This window comes from Aptenodytes forsteri, unplaced genomic scaffold, assembly GCF_000699145.1.
Source record: "Aptenodytes forsteri isolate BGI_AS27 unplaced genomic scaffold, ASM69914v1 Scaffold116, whole genome shotgun sequence".
NCBI classification, from domain to species: Eukaryota; Metazoa; Chordata; class Aves; order Sphenisciformes; family Spheniscidae; genus Aptenodytes; species Aptenodytes forsteri.
Window position 1 is genome coordinate 949830 of NW_008795491.1, and position 18876 is coordinate 968705.

Here is an 18876-nt window from a genome sequence, read left to right on the forward strand (position 1 = left end):
TTGGCTAAGCTTAGGCTACCTTGTCCAATATGCAGAAGAAAATAAGCTATAATTATACTAAACTGTTGAATCCATTGCTGGCCACCCGTATGAATCTAATTTGTTCTGATTTGCTGTACTGTATCCGTATGGCAGGAAGCAATTTTTTCCTATCTACAATGTTATCCTGCTCTCTCTCTTTTTTTCTTTTCTTTTTTCTGTTTTAGGAAGAAATAATTTTTCAGTGTTTCCGCTGGTTGGGAGAGGTGGATTTGTGTTCTGGACCTGATGGGCCACATGAAAAACACTTTGGCAACTGCATCCATTCCCTTTTTATATCAAGGGAAAAGAGTTGATTGCAGCTGTGTTAGTACAACATAAAAAGTGAATGCTTTTTCAGAAAACCTAGATCCTCACTTGTGGTGCAAGTTCAGTGAGAGATGGAGGTTAGGGGCCGCTGCCACAAGCATGGGCTTGGAATACCAGCAACATCCAAGATCCCATAGACCAGTAGGAAGGGAATTTGTAAGCTGCAAACTTTGGCGTATCTGCCCAATACCTAACCTCAGATAATTTGTCTCAAAGGTGAAGGTAGTGAGAGCAGGTACTGAAGTATGTTCAGAGAACTCACAGCACCCAAACATTTTTAGAGCTTCATTATTCATTACTTCCTGAAAATCAAGCCAATTTCTGCTCAAGACATTTCAGGTGTGATTACATTGACAGATGCAAGAGGCAGAAGAAAATAATATAGCATTTTAAAGAGAGTGTTTTATTAGCTCTGCTTTTCTTCTATTGCAGTGTCGTTATAGGGCTATTCTGTTGGCATTTGGTGTGGGAAAGCATTGGTTTTCCTCTGATTTACATTCTACACAGGAATGAAAATAGCTATATGTAAGACTTTGTTTAAATTTGAAAAATTACAGAATCAAAATTATTCTTGCACTTTTCTGTAGATTTTTCTCCAAGCATTTCTGTGATAGTGAACAACTCTTTAAGGATGAATCACGGACAATCTTCATCCCACAGTTATCATAAAAAGCTCTAAGCAATAAAAACAAATACATTTGGGAAAATCACAGTGATGTAGGAGAAGAAAGCAAGTCCTGATACTCACAACTATGTGAAAAGAGGAATTTGTCCATGTCTACTTGGATCTTTGTATACTTTAAATTTGATGAAATACAAACTACAAAATGACGAAACTTACATTATCAGTGGAGACATTTAATAATTGGCTTGATCAAAGGGAGAGTGAACACAATGTGACATTCGAAAATATCTTAGGGAAATTGAATTTAAATAATTCACTTAGTTCTGTGAATAGTAACTTTTACAGCTGTAAAGCACACCCATCCAAATAGAAAAAATCTGGTGTTGCTTTTGGCAGCTTCTCCATTGTATTTGGATTGCTGGCATTTCACTGTTAAGGACCCTTGTGAGCAGGCACAGCGGTAAAGGAGTCCTCTGGAGCTATTCATGTTATGGATTAAGCGCATATAGCTACTTGGGGTTGTGCCTTGGGCCTCCATCTCACAAGGGGAGTTATTCATATCCTTTGGAAAATGCTGTTGATAATTAGTGCTTTGTAGGGTGGTGATCTCACTCCCATTACATAAGATTAGTGCTGTAATAAGGAGCTGGCTAGTGTCTGTGGCCAGATTGTCTGTCACTGGGAGAATGCTGCCAGCTAGGAAAGTAATGGGGCATACTGCCACTTTTAAAACTGTCCAGAGACTCTACGTTAGTTTTTCTTCCCTTCAGCATAGGGGCGTTTATGCTTTGTGTTTTGCAATGCTGGACCTCAGGTTGTCAGTGTTAGGTAGCTACATTAAAAAAAGCCCCTGCAACAGAAGTTTAATTCTGGCAAAAACAAAGCCCTCTCTTTTCCTTCCTTTATTGGTCAGGGAATCAGAATGCTTAAACTTGAGCAAATCTGTAACTGCACCCCTGTCAGAAAGAGTAACTTTATTGAACACAAAAACCTTCAAAAGGCATGCAGTATTGTAGGGAAGGAGCTTGCCTCTGAGGGTTAAATAAAGCAAACAAACTAAAAAGTACTGTAGTCAGCTGCAGACAAAAAGCTCATTGTGCCCATGTCCCCCAGGATCCTTGGAGAAGGAGATTTTAAATCTACCAAATGTTTTGGTTTTGTGCTGCAGTCAGTCATTACAGACTCTTTTTAAGATGCTCATTTGACCTGCATTTAAATGGAGGAGAACTATATAATGTTATTAATGACAGGTATATTTTTAGTTCAGTATGTCGTAGGCAGTAAGGAGGGCCTCTTGGACAAAGTGTTTTTTTGTCTCATTTTTACCAGGGGGGTCAGCAGTTACTTCAGAGCCTCGTTATGGTTGGCTCTGGGCTAAAACTCTTGGACAGCTTCAAACCCACAGTAATTGTTGACATAAATGACAAAGTGCAGGATTTTCCTTTTTTCAGTGGCTCTCCTGGTAGTTGTGCACAAAAAGAATAAGTCACACCCCATGCAATTTGCATCATGTTGATAACATATAATTAAGTTAGTGTGACTCCCAAAGAACGTGTATTATACCAACCAACATTTAACACCCTACCATACTTTTCTTCCACAGTAAAACACCTGGCCATTAGCAAGAGAATTTCACCAGCTCTTTGCCACTCATTTTTCAGTCTCTGTACTAAGGTGACTTCTGAAAGCCCAGCACACATAGTATACCCACAAAATTGAACTATACAGTGTGTGAACTGTGATGAAAGTTATTACTCTAAAAAGAGTTGGTACAGAGCAGATAAAAGTAAATGGAGTTGTGTCCACTGGCTTCAATTAGCTTTTAAAGAGTTAATAAAAGAGATATATTTTCTGAATTATTATTATTTTGGAACTACTCGAAGTTAGTATCTGGACTCAATAGTGAGTAGACATTGCCATCTAGTGGGAGCCTCTTGCCATACTTAGTGGTTTCTGCTTCTCATGGAAAAGTCGTCATACTATGGTGGTGTTTTAAAAAAATGTCAAAGAGCTAGTCATCTGCTCCACCACACGACCAGCTCCCCCAAAAAGATAGGACTGGTAGTGCTTTTATGTTTCAGCTTCATCAGCTAGCCTTTTTTACTTGTTTCATTTGCATTCCTTAGATTTCTTTCCCAAATTATTTATTTTTGCATAGATCTTACTTCTTATTCAATCTGCAGTCAGTGCTTGTGGATATTCATGGATATACATGAGTGTATGTTATTCAGAGTCCTTTTTTTGCAAGCTGTTGCATAGGAAATCAAAGAGTTTTTCAATACATCCCAGTGCTGTGTTACCAAAAAACCCTTTCAAGTGAAATCTTTTGCAAAGGTCCTTAGCAAAGCTCCTTCTGGGAGTTTGTCTTGCTCACAGTGTGACTCTGTAATGGGGAGCGTTGGGTGCCTGCCTGAACCAAATCCTGCCAGTTTCCCAAATCCCATGCAAATAAAGCCCAGATTAAGGGTTTGAGGGAAGCCATTCAACTATGATCTAAAAAATGTCAGGATCATGACATGTGATTTTTGTGTGTACTTGTAGATAAGTTTAAATATAGCAGTTGTCTTCAAACTGACTAGAATTTCTCCCAGCAAAGATTTACCAACACACTTAGCCTGGTCTCTCCTTCAGCAGGTTATTTTAGCCAAGTGTCTGAACTGTGCATGTGATCTACCCTATAGAGTTGAGGGCACCACCTATGTCTTTAAAGCAAGGTATATGCTTAAGCACTCACTGAATGGAGTTTTTAATCTCATGAATGCTTTTGGTGAGTTCTGTCAGACTACTCCCATTCATAAGATTAAACAGAAAAATCCTTTGCAGGACTGGAGTGAAATTAAGTGAAACAGAGCCTATGCTATAAGGTAATTTCTTGTCTTTCCCAATGTATAAATGTATTTAAATACTAGGTGAACTTAATGGAGTTATTTCAGACATTGCCAAATCTTCACAGTAATCTGTTTGATTTTTTTCTATCGAAAAGAAATGCAATCCCTTTCAAACTTCCCACGAGTGTCTCATGTAACAGAATCAGTGCTGTATAACAGCATGAGCCACAAACGAGGGTTTTCTGAACTGATCCATACACTCACTGTAACCTTGTCCTGATCTTGTTGCAGTTCAGCCAACCTATGAAACTGGGTAATTGCCAGGACTTACTGAAAGTGAGATGTAATTTTTAGTTAGGCTATGCAATTTTAACAGAACCTCCACAGCGAGGGACTTGTTCAGGGGCTTTCCTGATAAAAAAATTCTAAGAATTTGTCTGCTATTGTGAAAAAAGTGTATTCCTGTTCTTAGCAGAGTTATGGGGGGAAAAAAGAACAATAGCCAGTAAGCTTTGCAGTGGTGGTTTCAGCTTGTTTAGTGATCAATACCAGGCAGGAAATGTTGCTTCACTTTAAGATGAAATGGCACAGAGAGTATTCAGTCAGCCAGTCCCTACATCTTTCCTTGTTTTTTTGATTTGCCTCATTAGTCTTGCATTAAGAAGCAATCAGATAGGGAAGCAGCCAGAATGAAACAAAATAAAAATCACATTGGAAAGTACAAGTGCCAAAAAGTGCCAAGACAGATTTGTACTTTAAGCTTATTCAAACATGCTGAAAACATGCTTCCTTTTCCCAGAAGGAAAAGCATTAACCCTGTAAATCTAAATAGATGTATTTCAGGTAAATTATTTCCTAGCTTTATGTACGAAAGATTATTTGCCTTTACACAATAAGGAGGTCAAGCAGTAAAGTTTTGTTTGCATCAGTAGTTTATTTTGTTGTGCTTCATTAAACAGAATGCTTGTTGGCTATTTTGGAATGCAAAATCCAAGCGATTGATCTCAGTCACTTGGTGTGCTTTTTGGAGATAAAGGAATGGCTGAAATTTCCAAATGAGTGTCACAAAGCTGAGATACTGCTTACTCCTAGATTCACCTTGGCAGTGCAAACATCTGAAAGAGCTGAGTGGATTACTCACTGATAAGGAAATGAATCCCTCAAATAAGGCTGGTTATCTGAAAATTTAAATAACAAATCTCCCACAAGGTAGAATCTTGTTCATGACGGGAAGGCAATGCTCATTCAGTTTAATTAGCAGCCATCTGAATAAGAAAAAGTAGTGACTAGCTAATAAAGTTAACCTCTTTACAGCTCTTGCTATAATCCTGGCTTCCTTAGACTTAATTTATGTGCAAAGTCAGCCTGTGACCCAAGTGGCAGATTATGGCTGGGGGTTAATTCAACGCCATATAAGGAAATCTTCCCCCAAAATGTGGAACTTAATAAAACGTCTTCATGGGCTTTTGTAACCACCATATCCAAGCTCCTCCCGTAAGGCAAGAGAATACATTGTCACTGTTTTACAGACTGGGAATCAGCCAGCCAAGTGCATTGTCTAATGCCACGTAGGAAGCCTGAAGAACTGAACCCCGTCTCAGCTGCAGCTCTAACCCACGGACCATCCATCCTCTTTCTGCAGGAAAATTTTCAGTGCTCTTTAGCAGAGAAAGTTAGAACAAGTAAATCCAATGTGTCAGCATGGGCTTTGGTTTCAACCAAAAAAACTGTACAAGAAAGAGTAATTAATTATTATGGTACAATTAAAGGCATAAAGAGCATTACAGGAGCTCAGTTTTCAGCCTGAAATGGTGGCAAGACAGACTAGTTGTGTAGCTCCCAAAGGACCAAATGAATGTACAGGGACCAAAATCCTGTCCCCAAGGCTAGGTCCTGCAGTTACCTGATTACACAGAAACCTCATTTTTTTGATTAAAAACCCCCAGGTGTCTTGCCATTATGGATGGTGAGAGCTTTGCAGAGTGGCTGGTGCAGTGGTGTCTGCCTGAGCCTGAGGTGTGTGCTTCCAGCCTTCACTCCCCTGCATTGCTTTGAACTTCCCCTTCAAAGCCACCTCAGCAAAGCACGCTTCATAGCTGGAGGAGAAAAGTGTAGTGGGCCAAACCTCCTTTGAAGTACATTTTGAGTCATGTACATAATTAAGATTATATGTCCTAAAATGTACAGTCTGGAAGTGCTTTGCATTTTAATGCAGGGGAAAACTTCACATGTGTTATGGTAACATTGCTTAAAAAACAGGGTAGTGATAGTTTTTAGATCCCTCTGCGCGATCACCCAGTGTAAGTATTTCTGCTGAGGACTAAAAGGGTCGTAGCAGCTTTTCTTCTATGTATTAACTCAGCATTTGAATCTATTTAGGTTTTCGGACACATAAGTCATAGCTTATGAATGATACAGCTAAGAGTATTGCTAAAGGTGTCGATTGAAGCTTGGTTGTTGGCAAAAGGATGCCTTGTGCTTTATCAATTCAAAAACACAGCGCTCCTTAGTGTGGTTTCATTGGTCTGCTGAGACAATAACAGTTTACATGAAGATATAACCTAGCAGCAGGATGGCTGGAACAACGCCAGCAGTTTTTGGCTCGTCTGTGAATATGGCTGAACTTTTTTGGACGGGATCTTAAAAACCAAACAAATCTGAATGGTACATGTTGCCAAGGAATGAAGTGAATTTTTTTTTTCTTTTTGTACAATATACTTTTCTGAAATACAGTAATGCATTGAAATACAAGGACATAGCCACCTCAGAAAGGGCATCTTGTTCAGGATATTTTGAGCAGTGTTTCCCAACAGAATAATTATGACATGAGTATCTTAGACGCTTACTGCACTTAGTGCAAGGGTAGGAGAGTCTTTACACTTAGCACACTTGGTATGGGAGATTGTAAGGGATACCTTTGAAAAGAAACAGTACAAATCAGTATGTGACTTACGGGATTTGGTTCTTTCCCATTAATTTTTTGCTGATGTAGGTTTACTGGAGATAGTGCAGTCACATCTGATTTAAACTAGTGTAAGTGAAAACCAGAATCATGCTCATGGTCATACAAAAATGTAATCCATAAAAGGAAAGCAAAATATTAGTTTATTTGTCTAGCAACTTATTCCACTCAAACTGTGAGAATCTTTTTGTATCATTATCCCATTATCAGTGGCTAAATAAGGAACTGAAAAACTACAGAAGAGCTGGGTGGAGACCTAAGAAAGCAATTCAGCAGTCTGGAACTTCCTCTGCTAAGCAATTCTGGCACTAAACCCAAGCAAAATCATAGTTATTCAGCCAAAATAAATCCGTGCAATGACGATATCAGATGTGAGGTAACAGCAAGTCATGCTGGAGGATATCAGACATTCTTGAAGAAACCACAAGGCCTAGATATAATCCTTTGCCTTACACTGCAGCCCTGCCAGCAAAGCAAACACAAATTTTAGAGTCATTATGGCAAGGCAAGTAAGAGCATATGGAGTCTATGTGCTTAGGGTGGGAGCTGGCAAGCTGCTGAGCACCTTCAGCTCACACGCCTCCAATAGCCATTAAACATCCTTCATTCCCACACTCTGATCCCTATGGAAGCAAACAGCTCTCTAGTATCATTTCCACAAGAAACAGCTGCAAGGCTTGTTGAAGTCTTTCCTTTGCTGTCAGGACGTTATTGATCAAACTTTTCTACCACTAGTCTGGCTGTTTTCTTTAGTTTTTCTATGTGTCCATATGTCTGGGCATATTCTTGAAAGAGATTGGATTGCCTCAGCTTGAGAAGTTGCTGCCCATCATCTGAGCAGTGTAATCAACCATGCATACACTTGTGACTTACATGAGCAAATCTTACTTTTCAGTTGGGTTGGGTAGTTAAGACATTCAGAGGTGAAAGTGAGAGGTGATCACTTCTTTCTGCTTACCCCACCTCCACAACACTCAGACAGACTTCCTTGCAGCGCGAGTAAAACCTACGCCAATTTTCCTTCAATGCCTTATACTCTGTGGTGCTCCTGAAGGTGCATCACAGCCCCCCATGTAGAAGAGATGGAGCAGGTATCTGGGACAGTACCATCGGCAAGCCTAAGCCTTCAGTGTGTGCATGCACTCAGCTATCCCTGGTTTAGCAGGCAGTAGCTTTCTATGTTGTGGTAACATGACCTTTCCTGATCAGATTCCTGCATCCTTAACCAGCTCTGCTGTAAAAACGTGCTAGACATTTGACTCAGAGGCCATTCCAAAATACCCTTTTGGAAAAGGGGTCTTAGAGCACTCTAAGTTATGTTAATACACACTGTGCACAGGCATATTCCTTCCTCCCTGTTTTTCTTCTCACTGGCTCAGGAGATACGCACAAAGCTTGCTTTTCTTTTTTGCACTAGGTGTTGCAGGAAGCCCCCTACACCTCAGATCCCATTTGACTCATATGTATGGTATTTGGCTACTGTGATACTCTGATTTATAAGTTGATGTGAAATGCTGAATTCTAGACTTGAGTAAATGAGTTAGTGTGTATTGTAGTTTAGGACTATTAAACACTGAAATGTAGAGATGGAATTAAGTTAGTTCTGCATAAAAAGGGGGATGTTTTATTAGAGGTAATAAATTCAGTGCAGAACAAATTTATTTAGACCATGATTGTTAAATTGCTTGGATAATTAAAACCTATGATGGGTAAGATGACACATGGTAGGAAAAGGTTAAGTATTTAACTCAGTTTTTTCATAGTTTGATTCATTGTAACGTAAATACTACTCGTGTGAGGTATGTTAACTTTATTTCTAAAATGTGTTTGCCCAGGCAGTGAATAGTCGTTATTTCATAAAGTTAAGAAAATAGAAAGCTAAACTTTTATGACATTTATATGGGCCAGGTCTAGCCAGAAAGATGTAAGCACTGAGGAAAATATAAGCACTGTAGAAACTGTGTCATTTTGACCATACAAGGGGCTAGCTGCCTGGTTAATGTCTGGCATTTATGTGAATTCCAGTTCTTTCAGATATCTATTTTTAACCTTCATTAAATTCTTCTTGGAGTGACACAAGAGAAATCCCAAAGAAAATCGCTAAGAATAGTTTCCCAAATCTTCTCTCACTTTTCTTTACATAATATTATACAAATCTCAAATTACTGTGCTTCATTTGGGATCAAGATGAAACAAGAAGTGGGATGAAGATTATCCCACCTCTGCTGACTGCAAGAACAGTAGGCTGTATGTCCCCTACCAAGGACTACTGCATAGATTTTCAATCGGTGTGACACTCCCTTTGTTTCTATTTTTCCTGCTTATCGATTGAAAAAGCAAACTGAATTCTCCCTAATTTTCATCCAAAAATGACATTGTGCAATGATGAGCTTTCAAGCCATGCTTGAAAGAGTGCATTCTACAGTGGAATAAATCATAGAATCATAAAATGGTTTGGGTTGGAAGGGACCTCGAAAGGTCATCTAGTCCAACCCCCCTGCCATGGGCAGGGACATCTTCAACTAGATCAGGTTGCTCAGAGCCCCGTCCAACCTGACCTGGAATGTTGCCAGGGATGGGGCATCCACCACCTCTCTGGGCAACCTGTGCCAGTGCTTCACCACCCTCAGTGTAAAAAATGTCTTCCTTGTATCTGGTCTATATCTACCCCGCTTTAGTGTAAAGCCATTCCCCTTGTCCTGTCACAACAGGCCCTGCTAAAGAGTTTGTCCCCATCTGTTTTATAAGCCCCTTTTAAGTACTGATAGGCTGCAGTAAGGTCTCCCCGAAGCCTTCTCTTCTGCAGGCTGAACAACCCCAACTCTCTCAGCCTTTCTTCATAGGAGAGGTGTTCCAGCCCCCTGGTCATTTTTGTGGCCCTCTTCTGGACCCGCTCCAACAGGTCCGTGTCTTTCTTATGCTGAGGGCTCCAGAGCTGGACGCAGTGCTCCAGGTGGGGTCTCACCAGAGCAGAGTAGAGGGGCAGAATCCCCTCCCTCGACCTGCTGGCCACGCTGCTTTTGATGCAGCCCAGGATACGCTTGGCCTTCTGGGCTGGGAGCGCACATCGCCGGCTCATGTCCAGCTTTCCATCCCCCAGTACCCCCAAGTCCTCGGCAGGGCTGCTCTCAGGGTTTATGCAGGTTTAGGCTATGCATGGAGCCGTGCACAGCCTGCCAGCAGCCAGCATCCTCAGCTCTTGGTAGGGACAAATCTTTAGGTAGATGCAGAGCTGAAAGCTGAAGAGCTGTGTAGCTAAATAAGTGCAGACCCGCATATAGCCAGCTTGGATCCCAAAGAACAGAGCCTGCCCAAATTGATATGCCAGATGTGTGTCCCAGGTGCAGGGCTAAGAAACTGGGTTTTTTTTTATGCTAAAGATATTTTTCAGCCATTTGAAGGTTCTTTTTTTTTTTTTTTTTTTTTTATACCAACAATCAGATTTCTACTTCTAAAACTAGTGTGCCAGTTTCTGGTTTTATTCATATATATTAATAGATGTCTGGAGTTAGTTTTTCTAGAGGGCAGAATCTGGATCATCATTTGTAAAGCTGAAAGGCTGCTCTATATGCTTAGTCTGCCACCTAGGCCTTTTTAATGGAAATATCAATCTGCAATGATCTGGGGGCACATTATGACACTTTTACTTATTTTACACCTAATTCTGCACGTCGTCCCATTGAATGACTTCATTAAATAAATAATTTGAGTCTGAGAAGCTAGCCTGTAATTTGCCGTTTAGTAGACGTGGACTAACAAGGGTTATGGGCTATTTACTGCATTCCCTGGTATTCTACTTCAAGTCTGTCTGTGTAGGAGAGAGTGTATTTCAGCACACTTGGGATCAGATTTTACTTGCGCTGAATTATGTCACTTTGTTTTGTTCACCTGACATCAGTTTACAGTAAGTGAGAAGTTAGATTGGAATATTTTTTTCCATTGAGATAATCTGTTATTATCTCAATAATAGTGGGAGTGGGAGGATATTCTAAATCTAGCTTTGTTTATTTCGTGCTTAACAGCCTGAATCAAACAATTGAGATTGCTCTTCACCAAAGATAATATTGTGTGTTCTGTAAAATGGAATGTAAATATACTCTAGCACTGGGAATAATGGTTTTGCTCCTCTTTTCTGCAGCAATATGAGAACTGGCGACCAAACCAGCCAGACAGCTTCTTTTCTGCTGGAGAAGACTGTGTTGTTATAATATGGCATGAGAATGGGCAGTGGAATGATGTACCATGCAATTATCACCTTACCTATACCTGCAAGAAAGGAACAGGTACAGACTTTCCAGTAACAATAGCATAATTCTCTGAATTCCAGTTTTATAAAGTTAAAATGACCAATTCTAGCTGATTTCTGGTGACCAGTACAGTGAGCCCTCAACTGAGTTAGCCTCACAAAGTCATCCTTCATCTGTTTCCACATATTACATCTCTACCTAATCTGTTCTTGAGTCAGGCACAAGAGTGTACACAGTTGAAACTCTTGGTTAAAACCAGGCAAATTTCTTCTTAGGTACAGATCTCAGCAAAAGAGGCATTCATGTACCTGGCAGGCCCGCTTTGCTTGCATACCATTAAAATATTACCAACTCTTCTTTCCTGGGACGGCATCACTGTAAAGTATGTGGGCAGCAGAACATTGGTAGGCAGTCAGGGCAGGCAGCTGACCACTGGTATGTGGTTAGCTTTTCAGCTCCCGTTGAGCATACTTTTCACCCATCAAGTAATGCTGACCTTTGTCTTCCTCTTTTCCAAAACCATCCAGTTTAATGGCACGGCTGGAATCTGAAAAGCACTCTGGTTTGTACACTGTTAGAGCTGATACTTACAGGAAACCTCACTGTTACCAGGAGCTGTACAGCAATACTTTAGGAATTGCCTCTGCCTTTTCAGACTAGGAAAGTTAAGAAGCAGCCAAAATCTTGTGTGTGCTCCTTTGTTCCCAATTAGCATTTACAACTTTTTGTTAACATGTTGTCTGGGCCTTGACAGATCCATCAGTTTTAAGTGCTTTTAAATAGTCTATTGTTGAGGAAGACATAAAAAGTATTGAAAATGAGACTTTTTTCTTAAATGCCTGTAATAATGTCACTGGTTTTCAGGTTTTGCAGCTTTCCAGTGAAAATCACTTCTTTGTGTGAGTATGCCAACCATTTTGGCTCAAATTTATGTCAGAAATTTAAATGAAAAAGGCAATACTAACCATACTGTCTGCTGTTTTCCAATTTTTATCATTACTGTATTTGGTCTACAAGACTGGAGAACTACAGAAAAGACTGATCTCCCTGTCCTTATTTGGATGTCTCTCTTGGGATTCTAACTGAATTCTCTTGACATCTTCCCTTAGCCAGGGTTTAGAGGTCATATTCAGAAGTGCATTTACAAACTGATGTTTTGGGTTATGTTCTCTCTTCCTTTCAGTTGCTTGTGGTCAGCCTCCTGTTGTGGAAAACGCAAAGACCTTTGGGAAGATGAAACCTCGTTATGAGATCAACTCCCTTATTAGATATCACTGCAAAGATGGTTTCATCCAGCGCCATATTCCAACTATCCGGTGTCAAGGGAATGGAAGATGGGATATGCCTAAAATTACTTGCATGAATCGTGAGTTCTTTGAAAACAAACCAGTGCTGGATCAGAAATGATAGACTAATTTAAGATTAATAAGTAATGAACATCTATTTTAAGAGAAGTGCAAATCTGGTATGACAGATTATGACAGCAATACTGCTCACTCTACCTGTAGGAAAATACATCAGGCCTCCAAAACTAATGAAAATGTTCCTCTTCTGTTTTTACAGAAGCCACTAAGATTCTTTTAAAGTAAACGACAACGCTCTTACAAAGCCCCTGAAATCAACAGGTTCCTAATAACACTAACAATTCTTTCTGCAACTGTGGTCTAACTGTGTGTAACAGATGCTTCTCCTGTCTGTAACATGGTCATAGTACCAGTTAATCATTTGTTAACCCTCTAATTAATCAAGAATAAATGGAACTGTAATGTGAAGTGTAGCCAGCCCATTCGTAGTTAAATAATTTTAAATTAATTTCCCTTTTTTCATCCTTCTCATTGCAGCGTCCACATACCAAAGGACTTACTCTAAGAAATACTACTATAAACATTCTTCATCAGGAAAGGGATCATCGTTAAATTCATCAAAGCACTATCATCGCTGGATCAGGACGTGGCAGGACTCAAGGCGCTGAGAGCTAAATGGTGAATGGGGATTTCCACCATTTCAGCCAAAGTCATAACTTTCTGTGCCTTTACAATCACTTATAGGAGTATTATCAAATTGTTTTGAAACTATGGACTGCGGTATTCACAATGCATCTTGCAAAAATATGGTGTTTATCAGAAAATTTAAAAAAAAAAAAAGGAGAAGTGCTTATGGGGATAAAAGGAAACCATTTCCAGCCTATAAAGATTATTAGTTTTCTATATGCCATCGGTGTGGACCATTTTATGATATATACCAGCCTTCTGCAATATTTAAACAGCTCAATTTTAGCACCAATGAAAATGTAAATAAGATGATTTTAGTGTTGTTTAATTGTGTGTTGTTTTTAAAATCCTGTATATAAAATGAAAAGTCACACTAATTTCAGGCATATTTATGGTTAGAATGGCCTCAGAGGTCTTCAGTCATTTATGACGTTGTTTTTATGTTGTTTACCTAGGCTGGAAATGGTTGAAATAACTTCACTGACTGAAATTTGCTATTATCAGGTGAAGATAAACACACAAGTTACATGAGGTTTTGTTTTTTTTTTTAATGGGAACTGTGCCAATTCCCATCCAAGGTACAGTTTGTGTCCATGTGATGCAAAGTTTAGACAGAGCACATAAAAGTGGCATGAAGCATGAACTAGGGACTGCAATATGGAACTTTTTTTCTGCTCTCCATTCCAGCTTCACCATTCATGAGAAAGGACTGCATGGAGAAGTTGTGTATGACAAGGAGGGCCTGTAAAAATCCAAGTGCTAATACATTAACTTTATCAACCAGGGCCACTTTTTTGGAAAGAAAGAAAAAGAAAAAAAAGAAAAAAAAAATTACTTTCACAACATTAACCACAAGGTCTATATTACAGGTCTCTGCATTCTAAAATGGAGATAGACCTGGTGTTTGGGGGATTTTTTTTGTAAAAAACAAACAAAAATCAAAAAAGTAAATAATTTTGTATATATAACCATTTTTTAATCTTTTTATAAAGTAATGAATGTTTGTGTATGAATGCTGCAGCTGTGAAGCGTACATAAATAAATGAAGTAAGCCATACTGATTTAATTTATTGGATGTTATTTTACCCATGCAAAGAAGATTGAAAGAGCTCGCCAGTGCAGTATTAGCCCCTGAGCTCCACTTTTGGAACCATCTTTCAGTTCAACTGCTATTTCCCTGGAGAACAAAATTCCTGCTAAACAGGATCATTTGTTTGCGGTTAGATGGGTGAGAACCGTGTGACTTACAGAAGAATCAGAATCTTGGCTTTCTAGAAAGAAGTGTGTGCACAAAGAGATTATAGGTTGTAGTTGGTGCCGTGTGTACGTAGGAGTTTTCTATTATGATTTCTTACCCTGGTCAGCTCGATGACTGACCTGGATGTGTACAGTAAGTGTAGAAGGTAACGTTTGAAACGACCTCTCCACAGAAAGGACTGTTATTTCTGCAAAGTGCCTTGCACACCTTTGGGCACAGGACAAAAAAAACCCAAACAACAAAACAAAAGTGAAAATAAAGAACAGTAAGTTCCCTATAACATACCTTTTAAAATAACATTACAAATACAAACACAGACGGGAGGTTTACGCCTTTGTGTTAGTGTGGGGATATGATGCAAAAAGTTGAAAGGGAAAGGAAAAGAATTGAAACCCAGCCAACATGTAAGAGTTTGTACTAGGCAGAGCTGCCCATGGAGTGACCTTGCCATAGCTCATTGGGAACAGTAATTACGGTTCCAGAGAACATCTCTTAAGAAATTGCAGCGACTGCTCCATCGAGCGTACCCAATCTTTGTGTGTCCAACGTGGCAGTGCGTCACTGTGTTGGCCGGTTCATTCCCCACCCCTCACCCCCAAACAATGCACATAATACTTTTCTCTATTTATATTATTATCTTGTATAGTGTATAATGTGAATGTCTGGTTTTTTGTGAATGAAAGTCTAAAATCTTTGTAACTTTTATATCTGCTTCTGTTTCACCAAAGAAACAAGGTTTTGCTATACTGTGACTTGTCTTGTTATTGCATGTCTTCCTGTTTAAATCTATGCAATGTGATTTTTTTCATATGAATACAATTAGACTGTCAGGTACTTCACAATTATCATGGGCTTAATCAAGTGCCCACTGGAGTCAGAGAGTCAGCTGGCTGAACTTTAGTAGGTGCTGGATTTGACTTTATATGAGCAGCTCTAGGGGATATTTTAAGATATACATTGTATGTTTTGAAGTCGATTATTGCTTGTATAAGTCAAGGCTCTGTTCATAAATATACAGTATTCTACACATCACTTCCTTGTACCAGAAACATACAGAACAGAAAATATATTTTAACACTTTGCAAACTTTCTCACCATATGTATAAAAAACCCTGCATAGATTTGTTGTTTTCTTGTCTACTTGTTGGATTTAAACAATGTTGTAAGGCATTCAGATAACATTGTGATTGTAGTTTTAAATAGGTTAGATACAGTGCTTATATTGATTTTTTTCACCTCCTTCTATTACGCATAATAAAATAGGACTGACAACATTCCTTATTAAAAAAAAAAAAAACAAAACCAAAAAAAACCTGTTACCCATGCTTGTTTATTTAGACAGAGAATGGAATGTTATTCAGCTCTGGAGACTTTTTCTAATACTGATCTAACTCCCAAATATTCCAATAACAACCCCCCCGCAAAATGCACCCACTCATATCGCAAAGTTAGGTCTGCTGTGAAGCCAGGGCGTGTGCCGTGATTCCTTTACGTGGAGCATCTCTGAACTCCAGTATGTGGAAGTGTGTTGGGATTGGAGTAGAGGGATAGAAGAAAAAACTACAGATTTAAATACAGATTTTCTGAGTCTTTCTTAGCTCTGCTTTCCTGCCTTTCAAGTTAAACCAGAATTCTTTTTAACTTATTTTTCAACGTTACCCTGTATCTGCTGCAGAGATAGAAGTGTCCACTCTAAATTGTGTTTTACAAGTACAGGAAAGACAAATATCAGAGTAGTATTCCTGTAGTAATCTTCCCCTGTTGCATAAGTATTAAACTTTTTGTCTCTACTAACACACTGTCTGCCATTTAAAAGGATACAGAAACACCTGTAGACTAGGAGGTGGAAAGGTTAGGAGAGGATGGGGCATTGATGACTAAAGTCATTAGCTTACAGGAGCTCAGAGGTGCACTGCACAACTTGGGTTGCCAGCAGCACATGGAGTATCTGGTTCGACCAAGGCTCAGGCTGCAGGTTTGTGCACAGAGCTCAAAATGCCACATGAGAGCAATTGCATTTTCTGTGCCCATGAAAATCGCTGCAGAGAAGCTATTATTGTTCTGAACATCTTCCTGTCCCTTCAGATATTGACAGTATTTGACTTCCCGGCATGAACCTCAGACCACAGGGTTCACCTCCTGCAGAGGTTGACACCACACAGGATAGAAATAAGCCAGGCCATCTATTTTGGTTGAGCTTCTCAAATAGCAAGAGAAGGCGCTGGTTAGTGGAAAGATTGCTGTATTCCAGCTATGCCCTAAAAGATGCACAACTTCTTGAAGCTAGGGAGGAAGAGACAGCTCCCTGATGGCAGATCTCCTTGAGGGACACTCGTTTCTATGGGATCTTTTGCCTGAGATGTCACTGCAAGTAGCGACTCATCAGAGACTAGGGTTGGACGAACCATGTAGGAGAACACACAAGTCCCTGGAAGTGCAACAGGTGGGCCAGCAAGATACAAATGGGCTGGCAAGGGGCTGCTAGTGGAAAGGATAGTCTGCAAAGAGAGCTTTGCAGTCAGAAATTGCTTTGCCAGGGCAATGGCTGGAGGAACATTGTCTGAGGTTCAACCTATGGGTATGCTTAAGGCCTATGTCTGTAATACTTTTTTAAGTGAAAAGTCTTCATTTCTGTAGGCAACATCTTTGCTCTGAGCATATGCAGAAGCCAGCACACGCAAGCAGAGGCATTCCCTTGGCGATGGGAGGCTGAAACTGCAACAGCTGGTGCAAGTTTGAGCTGTAAAAATCTCAGCAGCACAGCAGCCTGGGGTGATTGAGGAGGAAGTAGAGCAAGAGGAGCAGCAGCAGCCGCAGCCACCAATGTAAATGCTGTTAACTAACTTCTGAAAAACCTGGATCCTGCTAAGAGCATGACTGGTGGATGTAATTAAATCCTCAGTGAAGCTCTGTGCCTCCAGTAAGTTTGGGGTTTGTTTTTTTTTCCTTTTTTCCCACATTGCAAATGCTGACTTTTTGCATTTGGAAGAGCTGTTTTTGTCTGCTAAGAAGTCTTGCTGCTGTTGTGTCTCAAAAAAACCCCCAGACAGTTTCTTCTCAGCATGAGCAGGGCTGCTGAAGGAGCAGTGGCTGCAAAGATGCCTCCTAGGGTTTTTAGGCAGATCTGTGAACTTCAATGGCGTTTGTAGGCAGAGGGGTATGAATTGCTCCTGGTGTGAACCAGAGCTATTTCTTACTCCAGATAGTAAGGAAAAAGGGTGGTCGTGTTCTTTGCACAATTAAAAGGCTTGCAATATGCCCTCCTGTCCCCCAGAGGTAGAAGATGACTCAAGCTGTCTGTAGGCTTCAGCTGTCCAGGTAGAAAATTGCTCCTTCACCAGGAAATATTTAAGGTGTTGCATACCAACAGCGACTGGAAAAATCTCTGGCTTCAGTGCAACTGTGTTAATGCACAAAGGCAAATGAATTCTTTTTCAGAGAAAACATGCAGCTTGTATTATTGATTGTAAGCAGTAATGTGCATAGGACTCTACGAGCGCACTGTTTTTCCTGGCAAACGATGAAAGGGATACAAACGATGTTTGGACAAAGCACAGACAAAAGCTGCAAAGTTGTTAGCGTGGTGAAGCCAAGAAGTATAGTCATTGTAAGGATGAAATATCGTCCAGAAAAAGGTGTATCATTTGAACGCTCCAGCAGTAGACCTGGAAGGAAACTTAAGAGCCTGTAAAGTGCAATTTGATGGCAAATTTTGTTTTTCACAGCAAATAAATATTTTCAAGTGGGGAAGCCATCAGCTGTTACTGCTATAGAGGCTAAGTTACTGTGTAAATGCAGATAAAAAAGAGAAATGGGACCTTGAGGTGTATTAGTGAGGTATTTATTGCAAGGGTGGGAATGGGTTCATGATACTACCAAAATGCCTCCAGATTTCCAGCTGCCAATAGCCCAGAGAAATGAATTCAAGCTGGAAATGGTCCAGCAGCCTGCTTCTGGGATGGTCAGAAGAATGGAGAAGCTAAAAGGAAGGCAAACACTAATGGTGGTCCTGCACAGATGCAGCAGTCTTAAGGAGCAATTACATGGCTTCTGGTTTTAATCTCTAGAAGCTGCATCGTGTAGTGGTGAGAAGTCCCGTGACAGTAAAAGTCCTTCTTACTTTAAGATAGGAGGTAATCAGTTTAGGAAAGGGAATAAATGGTGTGGTTGTCTTCGGTAGCAGAAGAATGGCAGGAATTTTAGTCCTGTGTTTCTTACACTACAGCGTTCGGGGTAATAATTACACATAATGTTCTTACATGGTAGGGAAAAAGGGAACGCAGAGCCTTGGCAGAGGTAATTCACAAAGATCTGCATCAGACCCAGGCAATGAATCTGTATTTAGTAAAGGCACTGTTCCTTCACAGGTTTAAAACAAAAAAAACCCTAAACCCCCCCCCAAAAACACCCCCACCCCTCTAAACAGGGGAGAGAAGGGTCACTACCAAAGGCAGCAGGATCCCAGGCTGCTCTCTTCAGGGCTAAAACAAACCTTGGGCTTACCCATGTACCACATCTTTGTCAATATATATATATTTTTAATAAGCTTAGGAAAGCGGGGGGGGGGGGGGGGGGGGGGGGCCCGCACGACGTGGCCGGCGGGCACGTCTCTCGTGT

The 18876-nt window shown here is 40.2% G+C and overlaps 1 protein-coding gene across 1 annotated transcript in view; it reads left to right on the forward strand.

Moving 5' to 3' along the window:
* VCAN (versican) overlaps window positions 1–14198 on the forward strand; it is a 114919-nt gene extending 100721 nt beyond the window's left edge. Inside the window, exons 11-13 of the mRNA XM_009281591.2 lie at window positions 10902–11046; window positions 12194–12376; window positions 12852–14198. Of these exons, the coding sequence (XP_009279866.1) occupies window positions 10902–11046; window positions 12194–12376; window positions 12852–12982 (459 nt within the window). The 3' untranslated portion in view covers window positions 12983–14198. The remainder of the gene's footprint in view (window positions 1–10901; window positions 11047–12193; window positions 12377–12851) is intronic.
* The last annotated feature ends 4678 nt before the right edge of the window (window positions 14199–18876 follow it).